This window comes from Montipora capricornis, chromosome 2 (assembly GCF_036669925.1).
Source record: "Montipora capricornis isolate CH-2021 chromosome 2, ASM3666992v2, whole genome shotgun sequence".
NCBI lineage: Eukaryota > Metazoa > Cnidaria > Anthozoa > Scleractinia > Acroporidae > Montipora > Montipora capricornis.
The window spans coordinates 13,142,077-13,160,403 of NC_090884.1; the positions used below are offsets into that span (position 1 = coordinate 13,142,077).

The 18,327-nt window shown below is 37.9% G+C and overlaps 1 protein-coding gene across 1 annotated transcript in view; it reads right to left on the bottom strand.

Annotated features, from left to right (window-relative positions):
- LOC138038918 (intermembrane lipid transfer protein VPS13A-like) overlaps positions 1–17,590 on the bottom strand; it is a 133,743-nt gene extending 116,153 nt beyond the window's left edge. The window contains exons 1-15 of the mRNA XM_068885012.1: positions 17,380–17,590; positions 17,233–17,276; positions 15,238–15,280; positions 14,697–14,792; positions 13,307–13,417; positions 12,581–12,651; positions 10,334–10,372; positions 8,686–8,745; positions 8,493–8,552; positions 7,270–7,350; positions 6,846–6,912; positions 6,581–6,654; positions 3,789–3,949; positions 1,206–1,292; positions 807–891 (exon numbers count right to left, since the gene is read on the bottom strand). Coding sequence (XP_068741113.1) covers positions 807–891; positions 1,206–1,292; positions 3,789–3,949; positions 6,581–6,654; positions 6,846–6,912; positions 7,270–7,350; positions 8,493–8,552; positions 8,686–8,745; positions 10,334–10,372; positions 12,581–12,651; positions 13,307–13,417; positions 14,697–14,792; positions 15,238–15,280; positions 17,233–17,276; positions 17,380–17,479 — 1,179 coding nt within the window. The 5' untranslated portion in view covers positions 17,480–17,590. The remainder of the gene's footprint in view (positions 1–806; positions 892–1,205; positions 1,293–3,788; positions 3,950–6,580; positions 6,655–6,845; positions 6,913–7,269; positions 7,351–8,492; positions 8,553–8,685; positions 8,746–10,333; positions 10,373–12,580; positions 12,652–13,306; positions 13,418–14,696; positions 14,793–15,237; positions 15,281–17,232; positions 17,277–17,379) is intronic.
- Positions 17,591–18,327: the final 737 nt, after the last annotated feature.

Consider the following 18,327-nt stretch of genomic DNA (forward strand, 5'->3'; position numbering starts at 1 on the left):
GCCAATTTCTAATGCAACAAAAAATCAAAGTCGCCTTCAAACCATTGAGAACTCTGAACAGTTTGTCCCTGCGACAAAAAGCCCAGGAAAAGGTTGACCAGCCACAATCTGGAATAGTATACAAAATCAGTTGCACCAACTGCAATTTTGTACACAATGGTCAAACTGAATGATTATTGAAAACAAGGAATGCAGAACACAAAAAGGGCAATTAATATGTTGGACCATGACTCCAAGATCTCCTCCCATGTCAATGAAAACAACAATGAAATGGATTTTGGAAGAGTCAGAGTCATTGGACATGAGGCTAACTTTCATGTGCAACTCCGTTTGGAAGCCTGGATGTGAATAAAGGATCCACAAGTCTTTGGTATGCGCATAAGTCTCACGCTATGTTTTTTCTTGAAAATTCATGGGAGATTTTTTCCTCAGGGTGCGTTTGACGTGCTATTCTTTGAATCACACGTACTAATGTTGAAATTTCAACTGATTCATGAAGGCTCAAGAACCAGCCAAAACATCTTGAATGAAACATCAAAAAACTAGTCAGTGTCAAACCATTCTTTTACATTTAGAAAAGGACTGGCCTGGCAACCAAACAAAACACAATTAACACTCGGAGCTTGGCTTTACAAATGTCAAATAAAGGGGAAAAACCTGCCGCAACAGTAGCATTTTGGAATTGTATAAAGGAAATGATAAATGTTAAGCCCCAGAAATAATTAATAAAGATGAATAATTATGTTAGTTGAAACTACTGTAAGATAGAGAACTTATGAGCACTTCAGAGATGAGAGTGACTATACCTCTAAATTTTTGTCAAGTGAATCCGAGGGCTTGTTTTGGAGTAATTTCTTCTTGTACAAATCTTTGTATTTTCGACAGAGGTCCCTGAAAAAAGTTAGGATTTATAGTCAATTCCAAATGAAAATCCATGCAGTGAACTTTAATTCACCATTAAGACAAAAACTAGCATGTCACAAGTGCAAAGTTGCTGAGAATTAGCATGCAGCACATGCCTCACACATTCCCAATAATTATCAGTTAATCAGTTTTTTGCATAATACACATTAACTTCTCCAAAAAATCATAAAGCAACCCCCATACACATGTACAAGAGGCAAGGAATGTATTCCGCATCCAAATCTCATTCTAAGATTTACATGCAGAATACAAGTAAATACAAGTCATGTACTCCACCTCACCTGTGTTCCTTCATGTGGGACCACGACCAATTCCTAAATCTCCTTTTCACATCCTCTTCAAGGATGCTTGTGATCGCATATTTCCACCTTTTTGCAGGGACCAAAGAATAAGGAGATGCTCAGCTACATGTATGGTACACCTTATAAGCTACTGTATACCTTGTAAGCAATCTTACAACACAATATCATACAGCATGCTTCATTCCTGTCAATCTCATTTTACCCTAGTCTTGATTTTTACCCCAAAAGACAACATCGATATTATCATTTGGAGACCTTCAATCAGGGACAAAACTACTTGACACACTCCCCGAAAAGAGACACCTTTGTTCCAGGAAGGAATTCTTTAATCCCCTCTTGTGTTATGTTTCACCCCCCTCCCCCTTATCAATGTTGCAATCACATGACAGTGTCCACAAAGTGTGTTTCAACATTGCATGGTGGAAAGGGGGTAACAATGGTTATTGATGTAAAAAGATGTTTCTTGCATGAAGGATCTTCTGACATACAAACATTTACCAAATTACATGTGTATTATACATGTAAGTCGACCTTTTATGGCCTCAAAAGAAGCTCCAAAAATTGCACTCAACTTATACACAGGTCAAAGACTTAGAGCCAAGTTCCAGCTTAATAAATTATTAAAAATTAACATAACAATGTTGTCTTGGGCATAACAAACGCAGTGGTGGACAATGAATGTAAAAATGAATGTAACCAATTCCAGTTGAAATGAAAAAGGATTTGTCCAACTCTAAATGTTGAAGATGCTCACTACCATAAATATGAAATAGACACTAGAAATTTTCTTTTACCAAAGGTGGAAAGCTCAAAAAGGCATTTCTGTTTCTCCAAATAAGACATGATCAATCAACTGCTTAGTAACCTGGTGCAGTACCTCATGTATGCATGCAAGCATCGTCACTCGCGTTGCCTGAAAATGCTGGTTGGTAACGATTGTTTTTTATTCTTTATACAAACCTAGCTGATTTAAATGCTTTTGCAAACTTCGTAGTGTTTGGTTTATGAGTTTTTTGATTTGTTTGTCATGTGAGATATTATAAATCAACGACCAATTAAACCTTGCACATTTTGCATCATCTTTGAAGCATAGTTACTAAAACAAGGAATGACCTGCAATGATCTACAATGACCTAAAATGAGCTACAATGACCTACATGTACAATGAACTACAACGACCTACAATGATCTATAATGACCTACAATGACCTACAAGTGATATACAATGACCTACAGTGAGCTACGTTATGACCTACAATGAGCTACAATGACCTACATTGACCTACAATGACCTAAAATAACCTACAGTGATCTACAATGACCTACAGTGACCTACTACAATGACCTACAATGATCTAAAGTGACCTACAATGAGCTACCATGACCTACAATGAGCTAAAATGATCTACAGTGGTCTACATCTACATGTACAATGAGCTAAAATGAGCTACAATAATGATCTACAATGATCTACAGTACATTATAAGCTAAACTAAAAGACAATTTGCAGCTCTGAGGGCACTGCAGCATGTTTGCAGTAAAAGATTAAAAACACTCCACTCTGCAATTTGAACCAATCAAAACCTCGTTGTTGTGCAAGTTGAAAATTTTCATTGTACACTCTGAACCAAACAAAACATTGTGGGAATCATTTTTTCCTGCTCTAATTAAGATTTTATCCTTGCCAAGCAAAGCCTTGGTATTTGTACATTTTTAATTAAGCTTTAAAACAAAGGAAAAGCATCCAAGGGTCTTTTCTGCCTTCAAGTTCACATGCGTAATAATATTGCTGTCTTCATATGGGCTATCATGCAATGGACTAAAAGCATTGCGTGACAACGTGCAATGGATGTTTTCTGCTCACCAAACTCTTCACCCCAATCCTCTTTTGTCTTTCTTTTTGATTGTAGGCCATTGTAGGTCATTGTAGGCCATTGCATTGTACTGTAGCTACAGTAGGTAAATATGGTCGTACTTACAGTAGAAGTACTGCTCCACCTGCTTATTTAAATTATTACAGTCAAGCTAAATCACAACACTGAAATAAACATTCACATTTCTCTTAATAACTTTAGATATTTGATTGCAAGTCATTTTTTCCTTTCAGTACCACAGAATATTTTTCTTGAAAAGTAATTTGAAAAGAAGAAAATTTTAAGATGAATTTTCTGTTCTGGATATACAACAAAGATAATAATACATGTAAATGGGGATTCTAAAAATGGAATTCAAAATTTTGAAAAATTAATACTGGTCAAGTGTCACATAATTATAGTTTGACCATAATCCTCAAAATTACTGTAGATTACAATACGCATATACAAATATTCTACTGTGTCCACCGGATAAAAATTGATCTACACATTTCTACTAGGGTACCCCACGAAACCTACCAAAAATATGTGCAGAAGGCTGTACGCAGTGTCAAGCAGGGGAGTGAAAGGAAAGAGCTATTGTGCAACTTTTCCATTTCCCGAAAAAGGAAACGGAGAAATTAAAATCATTTTCCGACTGGATTGCCTATGGTAACCCAGTAATTATTAACAGAGTATTTGAACTAACCACTCTTTAGCATGGCCATGAAGTGGGCTGTTTGGTTTGTACTTTCTGAACAGGGAATTTGTGGCCATTCTGTCAAAGGACTCCAGTAATTTCATCACATCATGATACTGTTGCCTCATGAGAACTAAGGAGATCTCTTGCAAAACAAGGCTTAAAAATATCTATCAAAAGAAAAGTAATATAATTTTTATTCAAACTATTACATATTGTAAAATAACTAGGATAGTACGCGCACTCTCATTGGTCAATAGCTGTGTTGAAATGAGAGTATGTAAACACGGCTGTGAAATCACACAAATTTTGATTGGTTATGTGTTGTCAGGTGCGTGTGTTGATTGGCTGGTATGAAATATGAGTAGGTATTGAAATCTGTTTCAATTAAGAAGTAAAAAAAACAGCCTTTTCCTTCATTTGTTTTCAGAGAAGTATTTTATAAAAGCAATAGAGGACTTTTTTCCATGTTTACATAGCCTCAACTAAACACTCAAGGAGTTGGGAGAATTCTTGACAGTTTTATCAGGCATGTACTGGAGCTACTTTAAGCCACTGAAATTCTCATAATAAAACAAGCACTGAAAATGTTACCCTGGGGGGGGGGGGGGAGGCTATATACATGTAGGTATGTGCAGTCCTACAGTAATGGGTATGTTTTTTTAGCTGTTGCGGTCTAAAATAGGCTATCAACTTTGACCGTTTGTGCCTGAAATAGGGTATGGTTTGTGCACTCAAGTTTTGAATTGGGTAATGTTCTTTTAGAAGAAGCTACTTCTTCATCAACCAGGAAAGCAGATGGTGGTGGCAGATACCCTGTGTAGAAGTCACCTTAAATTAAAGCAAGAACATGACACTGCGAAAGATGTTCAAGCTTTTACAAGTAGACTTAGTGGAGTCATCCGGACCAGCCAAAGGTACTCAGCTGGAGAGAATTAGAGAAGCAAGCAGAAGAAGAGATGCCCAGTTTCAAAAGGTGATGGACGTTACCTTACAAGGACGGCCAACATATGTGGAAGAGGTCCCTCCCTAAATACGAGAATTCTTTGATTCACAGGGTCACTTATCAATCACCAATGGCCTTCTGACATATGATGATCGCATAAAGATACCAGCAGACATGAGAAAAGAAATACTGGAACGCATAGACACGGCCCACCAAGGCATACTAAAATGCAGGGAATGTGCCAACTTGTCTGTATGGTGGCCACAAATTTCCAAGGAGATCAAGGCAAAAATAGAGTCATGCCACTTCTGTCAGGAACACCAGCCATCTTAAAGGAAGGAGTTACTAATCACCTCAGTTCTACCTGACAGGCCATGGCAGAATGTGTCCACAGACCCATTTGAGCTTAATGGTAGGAAATACCTGGTTGTGATGGACTACTATTCAAGGTTCATTGAGGTACTGAGCTTAGCAGAGATGACAAGCCAGGCCGTCATCCAGAAGCTGAAGTCTGTATTCGCATGACGGGGTATTCCCGAGGTATTAGTCAGCGATAACAGTACGTAGTTCAAGTCAGTCGTGTTTGATGTCTTCAAAGCAAAGTATCACACTGCATCAAGCCCACCTCACCATCAGGCCAATGGTACTGCAGAAGATGAAGCAAAGAGAATCCTGAATCAGGAGGATCCATTCCTTGCTTTTATGGCCTACCGTGCAACCCCAATCCCAGCAACTGGAAAGACTCCATCAGAATTGATTATGGAGAGACAGATACATACTACTCTCCCAACCATGTTGAAGGTCCTAGAGCCTAAGCTTCCACATTATTCTGCTGTCAGAGAAACTGATGCCAAAGCAAAAGGGGGTTACAATGAGTCCTTTGGTAGCAAAAATGGTGCGAGGGAACTACCACAGGAGATTGGGTCAGTGCCAAGCTGGATAATGAGAAGTGATAGACTACAAAGCTAAGGTTGCATGGTAAAGACAGTCCGAGAATGTTACGTCGTAGACACCGGGTGTCAATTGTTGAGAAGAAACCACAGAAACCTGACAAAGGTCCCTACAACAGCAGGAAAGTTCATACATTGTACAACAACATGTGGATGATGCTCTAGAGGATGAGTCCCGATGCCAGGAATCAGCAAAGAGCAAACTTCCAAAGTTGCCCAAACTAAGGATACTATCAGTCCTACTAGCATTGTAAATACAGAGAGCAGCAACACCAGCCTGAATTGGTTCCCAGAGCAGAGGACATCCAGTGGGAGACTTGTAAAGAAACCTATTCGTTACAGAGAGGATGTTATTTTAATAGTGACACTCGTATTAGTTGAACGCAAATTTTCAATGAACAGTGGACAGCCATTTTCAGTTTCAGTTTGAAAAATGTTTTTCACTCTTGTTAACCTTTAAGAGTTTCCCACTGTCATTTTCAGTATAGATTCAATGTTGGTTTTGTCTCAAACCAATACCATTTACTTTACCTTTCTTTGAAAAAAGAAGGGTGAAGTGTATAACAGCCAAAAACGGGAGGAGTGCGGCGACAAACAAACTGTAGACGACGGCCATGTGGTCAATTCAACTTTTAATTAACACATCATGCAATACATTACAAAGGGAGCTCTATCAAGATTGCTTGTTGCTAAGATACTTAGAGCATGTGCGTTGACTTTGGACTCTGGCCATGTGCTTTCGTAAAATAGCCATTTCTTTGTTTGTTCATTAAAATTGTTGAGTTTTAAGACAGTAACCCCAACTCTTGCTCTGTATTATCAATTATTGTGCCCCAGGACTTGTGGTAGCAAGCAACATCAACATCAAAATTACATGTTGTAAATTATGCCTACGAGGTGCATACCTTAGGAATACTCAAATCTGATCCTGGTTTGACATTCATCTTTACTTTTGTAGTAGCTGAGATTGGCTGTAAAACTAAATCAAACAAATACATGTTTGCATTTTGGATTATCTGCGTTCAAGAATTGCCACATGACAGAAGTACATGTAAGCACTTAATTCATTTATTAATTTATGGGTATATTATATCAGTCAGTATTGATGTTGAGTCAGCATTATTTATTTTAAAGATAAATCACTGACTACGGGAAAGTGAAATAACTCACTGTATTTGAAGCCAGGTGGAGAGTAGTGTTTTGATGTTCTGATAGCTATTCCCCCTTTTGCTTGATTCTGCAAAAAGCAATCATTATCAGGAACTTGCTGTACCAACTACTGGTTAACAGTTTTTGAGTACCTTGTAAATAAAACTGATCAAAGGTCTTTCAATAAACTAAAAAAATAGGTATGAAAATAATGCATCACAGTCTGCAAACTCCAAAATACATGTAGTTATGGAGAAAATTGCTTTCATGGTTTGACTATTCTTTGCTCAAATCAAATTTCACATTCTTTCTTCTCCTAATTCCACACCAGCATTAGCACCATTTTAACCTTTCAAGCACTGTTCCTACGATGTATATTTTGGTGTGGTTTGTCCTGGTTTTTCAAAAAGAGACAGGCCCACAAAATAACTATTCATGAAGTTACCACCCAGTCCTCTTTTGATGGAAGCTTTCCGATGTTATCCCTTGTATTCCAGTAGAGTGCAAGACTATCCAATTTCACAAGCTGTAGAGCAAAAAATGAATTAAAATCTCTTTACTGTTGCCATGAATTTTGACATCAAAGAGACCCCCAATTAACCTACATGTATGCTTGGAAAATAATTGTTATTTTGCAAGGAAATTTGACCTTGATTAGGCTACAGCCTGTGAGAGTTAAAGAGTGTGACAATGAAAACTGGTCTGAAAATATATATATATACTGTATTTGAAGTGCAGGCTATAGCGAAAAGAGAGAAATGATCCTTGTGCTAATCTGGACAATTTATTAAAAGCAAGAGACATTGCTTAAATTGTCCAGAAACATGCAAGGATCTTTTCTCTCTTTCGAAAACTGGTCTGTAAATCAGACCAAATCACAATGTGAAGAGTGATAGAGACAACTAGGCTAACAACCCAGAGGCACCCTTCTTGTGTGGTATGATAATCTCAAAGTAAGGGATCTGTATTGAGTCTATTTCTTGCAGCACAATAATTTTAAATACCACAAAGCATAAGACTGTAGTCTAAGATCTAATTGGAGCGCAAACTCACAGCCATTGTGTTCTTCCAACTGAGTCCATGAAGCATCAACAAATAAACCCACACTCAAAGAAGGAAGACCTAGAACTGTCTAGTGTTCTAGTGCTTGGGCACCAGTTGGGGTCACACTGTCAATTGAAATCAACTCTTGCTAAATGCAACTCAAATCAAACTTTGGTTGTTTTGAGGAGAATGGAAATCCAGAGAACCCAGAGAAAGAGAGAACTCGGAGAACTCAGAGCAGCAGGTACAAAACATAGGTCAGTACAGGTCACAGGTCATTGTTTTACCAATACAGAGAGTATCTTAAACATTCATAAAAGCTAACCTTAGGCCTAATTAGGCCTAAACAAAAGTTTTTAGGCCTAAGGTTAGCTATGAATGTTTAGGATACTTTCTGTATTGGTAAAACAATGACCTGTGACCTGTCTTTTGTACCTGCCGCCTCTCCAAGCAGAGTAGAGAACCAACAAACTCAACCCACATGATACCGACTCTGGGAATTGCACCAGGGCCACATTTTTGGAAAGCAAGTGCTCTCCCTACTGCGCTAGCACTGCTCCCCAATGTACCAAGCTGTTATATTTTATATCTTGTACAATGAAGAATTCATATTGAATGACTTACCTTATGTACAAGTTGTACACTTGAGCTCACAATGGCAGGAATCCAGTTTTCATCTGTTGACTGAACATTTTGTTTAGATTTCATTTAGAAAGGGTTTAAATGAAATTAATAATATTATTATGGATTGAGTTAATCAACAAAATTAAAATGATGAAAGAGTTGCCCTGAAATGGAGTAAAATGGATGCACTCACTTCAGCAGACAGATTCTCCAAGGTAACACCAATGGAAAATGGCGAAGATGGGTTGGTGACCTGTCAACAACGAGAAAAACAATAATTGTTTTTGTTAAACCAATTTGATTCAAACAGGATGTAAAGCAGTTTAACCAAATAATTGGACGCAAGTTGCTTCATATACATTATACATGAATGTACAGCTGTACATGTATAAAGGCTACTTGATGATAAGAGATGGGAAATGGCAATTCAAACAGGAAAAAATTAATATCCCACAAGATCTCTGCCAAAGCAGTCAGAGAGGGTTATGACACATTGTCTCTTCTCGTATGCAGGGGTTGCTATAGACCACTTTCACAAATGGCGACTACCTTTACATTCTTTTGTATTTATGTTAATTAGACCTACAGCCCTGATTTTAAAACAAAACAATTAATATACTTTTGAAATTTGCTTCTTGCAGAGAGGCTAGGAAGGCTTATCACCCAGGTGGGTACTCCAGATTTCAAGCAACGGGGATGATCAAAGGATTTTTTTGGGTTTTTGGAAGGTTTTTTTGGGGGGAGCTGGATTTAAGTAGGGATTTTTTGGGGGTATTCAATGCAATCTGAAGATTCAAGATAATTCCTGCATATCTCGGCACTGAATTTTTTGGGGGTTAAATTTTGATCCAGGGAGTATCCCTCCCTCCCCCCCTCCCCTTTCCTGGGGCTTATCAGCAATAAAACAGAAGAATATTGCATTTGTCCGCCATTATGAAAGAGGTCTATAAAATGTAAAGTTGGCGGCTGGTTGGAGTAGAGTAACCAACTCTTTCAGCAAGGGGTCTAACCTCTTGGGGAATGTCGTTTTCAAAGAACACTCCCAAATGCCACATTTCCAAAACAAAAAGCAAAATTGACAATGTTGTTTAGACAACTTCATATAGTCATTGTCCAAATGAGTTTTAATCTTAGGTTTGGAAGAATCAGCCTTTATTTTTATTTTTATTTTTTTCAAGGTAACTTATTCTCTGAGTGCAGTACAGTAGCTGAAGCCTCTTGTCGCCAGTCCGTACTTATGGAAACCACTGTGTAACCTAAAAGAATCTGTTAATTTGATCATGCAAAGTGACTTGATGCCTGCACAAGTATTTGCATAGCCTATATCTTGTACGTAAATTATGCTTCTTTACTTTCTTTATTATTCCTGCATAATTCAACCCTTTTTTGCGTTCCACATTAGTAGAATGTAATTTCTAACATTGGGTATCCTGTGCACAGGCTGAGCTTTAGCAAACTTTCAGTTTTTCAGCGCCATCTTAAATTACGTCTTACATGCAATGATGATCGTGCAACTCGTGATTTTTTGTTCCTATAACATTGTTTCTTCCTCCACCCTTTCAAAGCGACTGTCAAACACACTTCTATTATCCAAGGGGTACTACAGTTTTAAATACTGGAATAACCCTGGGCAAAATATAGAGCTCCCCTAAATTAATGCCATCCAAACTAATACTGTAACCTGATGAATGAGGATCAATGGAAATCCTTTTCACGAGGAAAGTTTCAAACAAAGCTAAGGAGGAGTAATTTTCAGACAAAAAACATGTTGGGATGACATTGTCTGCAATAATTTTAAGGCATTACAGTTACTATATTACAGCCACAAAGGTCATACTTACAGAGTCCTCATAACGAATATGAATATTTCTTACAGATATCTGAAGTTGAAAATAATAAATAATAAATCTAGGGAATTTTAAACACATCTTGTCTGCATGAAGGAACTAAAGTATCATGGATATATGTATGAATTGGAGGGCTCTACAGTGAATATAAATGGAGCAGTAAGAGATACATACAGTACTGGTATGTATTACCCTGTTCTCTCTCATAGGAAGCAGCAAAGAAAATGGCTGAGATTGATTATTTGCTGCAACTGTTTTAACCCATTGATTGCTAGGAATGAGACTAAATAGATTTTAATCTCTCTAACGCCAGCCAATTTTACCCAATTTTATTCATCAGCGGGGCAAGGTACAGGAGTCAAAACAAAACAACTCCAAATACTTATCCCAAGTGACCAAAAATACAATGCTTTCTATAGTCGTGGACAAAACTCTTTAAGAAAACCTTACAAAACCTGACAAACAGCACTTTTTCTCCTTCCCCCTCCCCCTATCGAAGGCTGATTTGCCAAGTGTTGATTTCCAGGAAGCTGTTCGTGACACCCACGAAAACAACATTGAGACAGGGGAGGGGGGGGGGGGGGGAGGGGAGTCAAATGGTTTGCTTACAACTGAAAGCGCTTGGAAGGGTAATTTTCTTAACAGTTTTGTCCACGATTGTGGTACATGTACATGTACATGTACGTTCAGAAAGCCCAGAGATTTTAGAGGGTTTAAAGGGCAGGTTGCGGGTTGCAGGTCATTGGTTTAACCATTACTGAAACAACCCAAACCTTTACAAAAAATGCTAACCTTAAGCTTGAACATTTTCAGGCCTAATGTTAGCATTGCAGGTTTGAGTTGTTTCAGCTACATGTATGGTGAAACAATGACCTGCAACCGTAAGCTGCAATCTGCAACCTGCACTTTACACCCTCCATGGAGATTTAGCATTGCGGTTACGTCGAAACAGCATGGCAGGCTTGTCACAGAAGTAGGTAAATTGACTCCTTCCAACTTTCTCTCTCTTTTACAAGTTCCAAGATAATTCATACGTAGAAATACTCAGGGGCACTACACACCAAAACATCTACTGTAATAAGCTATTTATTATCCAACTTTTTTTGGACAAAATTTTTAGCAAGTGAATTGTACCTGTAAATACATGTAACCAATTATGTGAGACAGATTAGAGCGCGGCAAACATCAGCACCTAAAGTACTCAAGCCAATACAGTCGCATTTGCGACTAAATTTTTCCCTTTGCGACTAAAATATCTGGAGAGGTCGCAAATTTGCGACTTGTTGTCACCTCCGCTGTTTCGAAACAAAAGGGTTAGCAGTTGCCACTTTGCTGCTACTTTTGCTAAAATAAATAAAGAAATGACAAAGTTATTTTGTTTCTCGCCGTGACTTTTCTCTGAAGATAGCCTAATTGTAGAGTAATTTAGCTGCGATGTTACGTGCACAGCTCCATTTCTTCGATCATTCGCCATTTTCAGCGGTTTCTTTACACACAAGTATTGCGGGCTCATATTTTTTTGCTAAACCGCTGACAACACAATGCAGCGCGGCGATTTTGCGACTAAAATTTGCGAAATTGCAACTTCATTTTAGTATCTTATCGCAAAATGCGACTGGATTTTTTTGTTAATTTCGAGCCCTGCTGTATAGTAACTAACTGTACAATATCGAGGATTATATAATAACCCAAGTTATTCACGGATTTTGATTGGTTCTTGCCTACGATCTATTAAAGGACAGACACACGATTGACGTCAGCATCAGCTTTTATGCGAATAAAGTTTAATTCTTTATTATATAAAACAAATAGATTCCATGTTGCCGTGCGTCTGTTCAGTAATAGATCACAGATGACGTCAAAATGTGGTAAGAACATCAGTGACACACTCGGCTATTGCCTCATGTGCCACTATTTTGTTCTTACCACATTTTGACGTCATCTGTGATCTACAGTGTATTACTGAACAGAAGCACGGCAACATGGAATCTATTTGTTAAATATTTGTACTAGCTTTGGGCATTTTCTGTACAATGACTAAAAGAGATGGATAACAACTGTACAATGTAGATAATAGGCAAATTTGAGTCTACAATAGCATCTGCCATTTGCCGTAAACATGATCATGCTCAATCTCTGTAATAATAAGAAATGTTTGCCAATCATCGCAAACCCTAACCCTAACCCTAACCCTAAATTCAAGTATTGATGTTTGGGAAGAGAATGAAACATGCATGATACCTGAAGATTTTTCACAATTTGCATAGCCAACTTCTCCACAAAACTGTCAGATTTCTCATCTTTCTTTGAGACTGGAAGTTGAATAAAGCATATGTGTAAGAGGTCAGTATTTTATGGCTGGATTGTTAGCATTCTGACCTTTTCCTCTTAAGAAAGAGACTACTCTGTCCCGCACCAGACAATTTAAGGGTGAAGGCTTAAACAACATCATCCACTTTAATCCACAACCAGTCAGGCATGTTCTGCTCTTTGATGTCATATCTTTGAAAGTTTTTTTCCTTTTTAAGTATCTGATAATAGGTCATTGATTAATTAAAGGATTACAAAAACAGCAATTAAATTTGTTAAACAAATTGATGACATCATAATTACATGTATAGTGAACATTATTTTTGTAATCATTCCTGCCTGGCAAACTGTTTCTGGATAATATGTGTATTGTGAACTCTAAGCTGACTAAGGAAACTCTTTCTGTCATTTAGAAAAGGTTGGAAAGGGGGGGTATTCTCCTAAACTATCCCTGATGGTTACCACATTTCACACATACAAACCATGCATCCTACAGTGGAATTTAATGAGGTATTCTTCCATACTTGATGATAATCAAAAACACCAGTTCTACTGCTGAAGTGTGGGATCATGCAATCCCTTATTTCATCAATAATCCATATTTAATGCAGTTGTTTCACTTTCATGGGTATACTACACACCAATGTGAGTCTTTACCATTTTTCTTTTTTTCCTCCTCTAGTTTTCTTGCCAGTTCGACTGCCTCTAGCTGCCTTTGCTTCTTCTCTTGTTTGGCTTTCTCTTCTTTTTCTTCATTGTATGTGACAACTGAGAGGAAAGAGTTTTTTTGCTATTAATCAACAACTGCAAATGTAAATTTAAATATTATTGATATTCCTATAATGGTCAGGTTTTGTAATATAAACAATGAAAGCATTCCACATCGATGGATGAACTGTTCTTGTTTTAAAATCACTACTGTAACAGTGTATGTACAAAAAGCGTGACAGTGCTTGCTTAATTTTTCATGCCTCATGTGCAGCGCGTATTCAAGGGTGGCGCTTATTAAAAACTGGACACCTGCGGCCACACAGAAACATTTCTGTACAGAGATTAACAGAAACATCTTTCAGTAGTCACTATTTGACTACTTACCACATTTTACTTAAAAGACGAGCAGTGACATACTATCACTTTGAACTGAAGAACATTACTTTTGATGCAAAGAATTCCCCATGCTGTGTTAGAGTTACTTTTCAGTGGATTTTTTTAAAAATTTGATGGAATTCCTGGAATAAGCCCTGCATTGAGACAGCAGTGCTTATTCCAGGGGCGGTACTTATTTGCTTTTTGGTCCCCGATGGGGCGGTTATTCGAGTTAATAAGGTACACTGGTTTTATCCCCATTAAAAACAAACATACAGTACTTTGATTGACCATGAAAGAGTTTGTTCATTTGAGTTTAATCTTAATGCTACAGTACTACATGTGCAATGGAAAGTGAAATACAAAAATATGACTAAATTTTAAAGGTACAGCAAAATTATACAGTCAAGGAAAACTTGACTGCATTCAAATGACCTACATACAAGTGTCACAGCTAAAGAAAGGGAGGACATGCTTGTGACAAAGCAAAATGCATTATTTTAACACACAGAGCTCTGCTTAACAAATTTCCAAAAAAGTAAAAAAAGCTGCAGCAACACTAAATTTGTATTTTGTGCAAAAAAAAAATTCCAGCCTGAGACCATGCAATTTGCAAAGCTTGTGTAGTTTGTACAAGGCACGTACAAAAGTTGGACCGGATCACCTCGGATCGCTCACCTCCAATCAACGTAAAAAAATGATAAGACCTCGACAAATCACCCTAGCCCTAATCTTTAAGCTAACCTTGGTGAAATCGAGGCAAGTTTTGGCTTACGAAACTGTTTTTGGCTCGATCCAAGGTGAGCTGTCCACAAGTTGGTCCTGTCCGACTCTTTTACCTGCCCGCCGCTTGTACACAAGGTGGGCCACAATGAGCAATCCTTAATAACCACTTCAGTAATTCAGATCCACATCCCAAATGTTGAATCCTGATCCAGAATTTCTAGGAAAATGAACTTACCTGTGTTTGGTCTGACAAGTAAATAGAGGCCATCAATCTGAGCAATGACTGGCTCAGAATACAGGTTTTTCCAGGGAATCTTTAACACCAACTTTCCTAAAACCAGAACATGTGAAAATTATATTAATGATTACTGTACAATGTATATGAAATTTAACACAAATGAGTTAAGACCAAGTTTACAGTTCAAACATTTTATTGCCCGACATGCTGAAGCATTCAGCATGGATCACATTTTTACAATAATGAAGCTGTAAAATGTTGGTGACTTAAAAACTGTACATGTAAATGAAATTCAAAATGATGAAATAGAGTTATTCAAATACATGTACATTCATCATTTCATATTATTCTTGTGGATTCTTATGAGCATTATATACCGGAATAAACCGGAATACGCCGAAAGGAGGCGAAATAACACCATAATCCATAATCCAATGCAATAAAACCTTAACAAGCTGCTATTTCAACACAACATCTAAACATATCTCAAAATACATTAGATATATTAATAACTACATTTTGTACAAATATTATTTACCTAAGTGTCCTCGAAGCACCTTCACTGGCAAGTCGAGATCATTCTGCCAAAAGAATCAGTAGGTATGAGACAAACGTTAAACATTTCTTATACACACTGTAGTAAGAAAACCTGTTGTCATGTTTTTCAGGCTTGAATCAAAATACTTGAATCAAAAAGCCTTGGATACTAGCAAATTGTATGCTTGTGACAAAAGAGCACAAAAAATAGTGCCTGTATGCGCTTAATCCAGGTACATGGTGTAGGATAATTTAAAGTCATGGCTGGTCTTTATATATAAAAGCAAGGATTGAAGTTGCTGGTAACCTTGTTTTTCAATAAAAACCTCTGTGCTTTTCTAATGCAAATGCAGACTAGTAAGCATTACAAAAATTTGTCTACATGATAACAGCAGTATGTACATTAATTCATGGTCCCCTACAATCTTGTTGCCATTCAATAACCCAGGTCACCCGGTAAAACAATACAGCCTTTTGTAATTTTTACTGGTATACCGGTAAATCCCTTTCCCTCCTAAAAAGGACACATGTAGATTTTGCTTTGTATAATTAAAACCAGACAATTTTGCACATGAATGGGAACCATTACAGGCGTGAAAGGGTTTAATAAAACAATACGGCCTGCACAAAAAAGTCATGCCCAAATAATATTATATTACAGATGGATCATCCGCCTATGACAAACTTGAGCAAGGAAAATTGATCTATCTGAAAATTTGCCTGTGTATTAACTGCATTACTAAAGGACAACAGATAGATCACCCATTCTATCCAAACTAGTAATCAAGCTTTGTAGTGTCCCTACAGTAGTCAACTTTCTTTTTCATCAACTCAATGAAAAATTTTGTTGCTTCACCCACCCAATGGACGAATGAGACCCCAGAGTTTCTGAACTAACCATGTCGACAACCACAATACAGTCCGACCTCTATTAAGCGGTCACCCTCCATTAAGCGGCCACTTTCCAAAGTCCCAATTTATTTGTCATACTTAAGCCCAACTTTCACAGCTAATATCAGCCAGGGGGGCTGGGGGGCTGGGGGGCTTTAGTTCCCCCCCCCCCCCATTTTCAAGCAAAAAATAAATAATTTAAAGCGGTTTTTACAGTTGATCCACGTTAATTTTTTTGGATATCTCACTGAGACTTTCCGAGCTTCAAGATTTCAAAATTTTCTGGTGGAGAATTCCCCCAGAACTCCCTATAAGTTAGCATCTCCGGCTCTTACATGTTAGCCCCCCCCCCCAATACAAAATACATTCTGCCACCCTGAATATTTCTGGACGGATAACAAAAATGATAAGATAAAATTAAAATGTTTGACAAACTTTGTTGCAAATATATCATTTTGCCATAGTCTTCAGTTGATGGACCAATTACTTGATCCAAACACATCAATCAAATGCTTTGCACAATGGACAATGTTTTAACCATAGTGTAATAATTTTGAGGGAAATTATTCCTTGGCAAAAAAAAATGTAGGATATTTCAGTTTCTTAAAATAAAAACTGGAGCTCGCAAATTTTACCTACTTGGAAGTAGCGGTTAACTTTCACAATGTTTAGATAAAGGCAAAGCTTAAATAAACACAGCAGGTACACAAGTAGAATTGTTTACTAGCCATAACATTGTCTGATCAACTTATCGGGTTTTTTAATTTGGGAAATATGAAACGCTGAGCCACCCTCTCCATTAAGGAGAAATATTTCCTTTCTGAGTTATTCGGTCAAATAACAGGAGATCACTGTTGAGGACTAAGCACGAGTGGGCAGCTGTGTTTGCAGAATATACTAGTTAAGTCATCGACAAATACAATTGAAAAACGTGAATAACAAATCCAACAGTTTTTTTGCAATTGTTTCTCAAACTCGAGATTTATAATGTGGCTTTTTCGAAAGTTACAACAATATTTGCGATAAAAATGCCTCCATATGCATGTAACAGCCTCGCCTTTTATTAACCTTAGACAAACTTCAGGTTCATCATTAAAACTCTCACCAAGGCACTCTCCTTCAAAATCAAACTTTCCAGCTGGACATCTCCTGCAAATGCCAAAACACAATAGCACATGGATTTGGTTCATAGAAAAAACAAACGAAGTCCACGCAGTTTGACATTTCCCGAGATCGTAAATCAACGACCCACCTCCCCAAATTCCTATCCTTAACTGCGACGAATCGAGATTTTCCAGATACTGGCCAGCGAATTTGTTGAGAAGATCGACCACTTGAGACTCGAAAACCATGTTGGCTACGCGAAACAATTCATTCTAAGCCGAAAATGTTCACTAATCATATCGCCACTGATCGGAACACTGATCGCCACAACTTTCGCTTTCCACCAGCGACACAACCATGAGCCCGCGATCTATAGTGAAATATAAGAATAACACCTCACGATTTTTTTCAGAGGGCGCGAAAAATTCCACTCAAGTCCCGTTATTACGCGGGATGACGTAGTCAGTCCGCCTTGACATTTCGGTCTCAGGTCCTTGGAAGTTTTCATCGGAGTCACAAATCGTACTGTTTTTTTAACTTTCCCAAAGCTTATTAACTGCAATCTGCCTTCAGCCAATTGACCGAGTTCGACATGGTTCGATCAACTTTTTCTAAGCTTCTTTCTCAGTTTTTTTTTTAATTCAAGGCGACATACGCTGCTAATCTAGTCCTAGATTAAGTAATTTTTTTCCTCGTCCAAATGGCATCGCTTGTTTACGAAAGGGAAAATTGCGACGTGACCCATCAATTTCTCGCATGTTCAGTTGTAGTGCGAGTTTTCCGTGCATTATTATAAAAATATGCTGCCATATTTATTTGCTTAACGTATCGCAAGTTATTGTGGGAATTTCAATACGACTGCAGGTTCCACGGGTTGTTTTCACCAAACAACTGTCGCGTTACTGGCTCAGTTTCAGATTAAGTGATGGCGCAGTGGTGAGAGCACTCGCCTCCCACCAATGTGGTCCGGGTTCGATTCCCAGATCCGACGTCATATGTGGGTTGAGTTTGTTGGTTCTCTACTCTGCACCGAGAGGTTTTCTCCGGGTACTCCGGTTTCCCCTCTCCTCAAAAACCAACATTTGATTTGATTTGC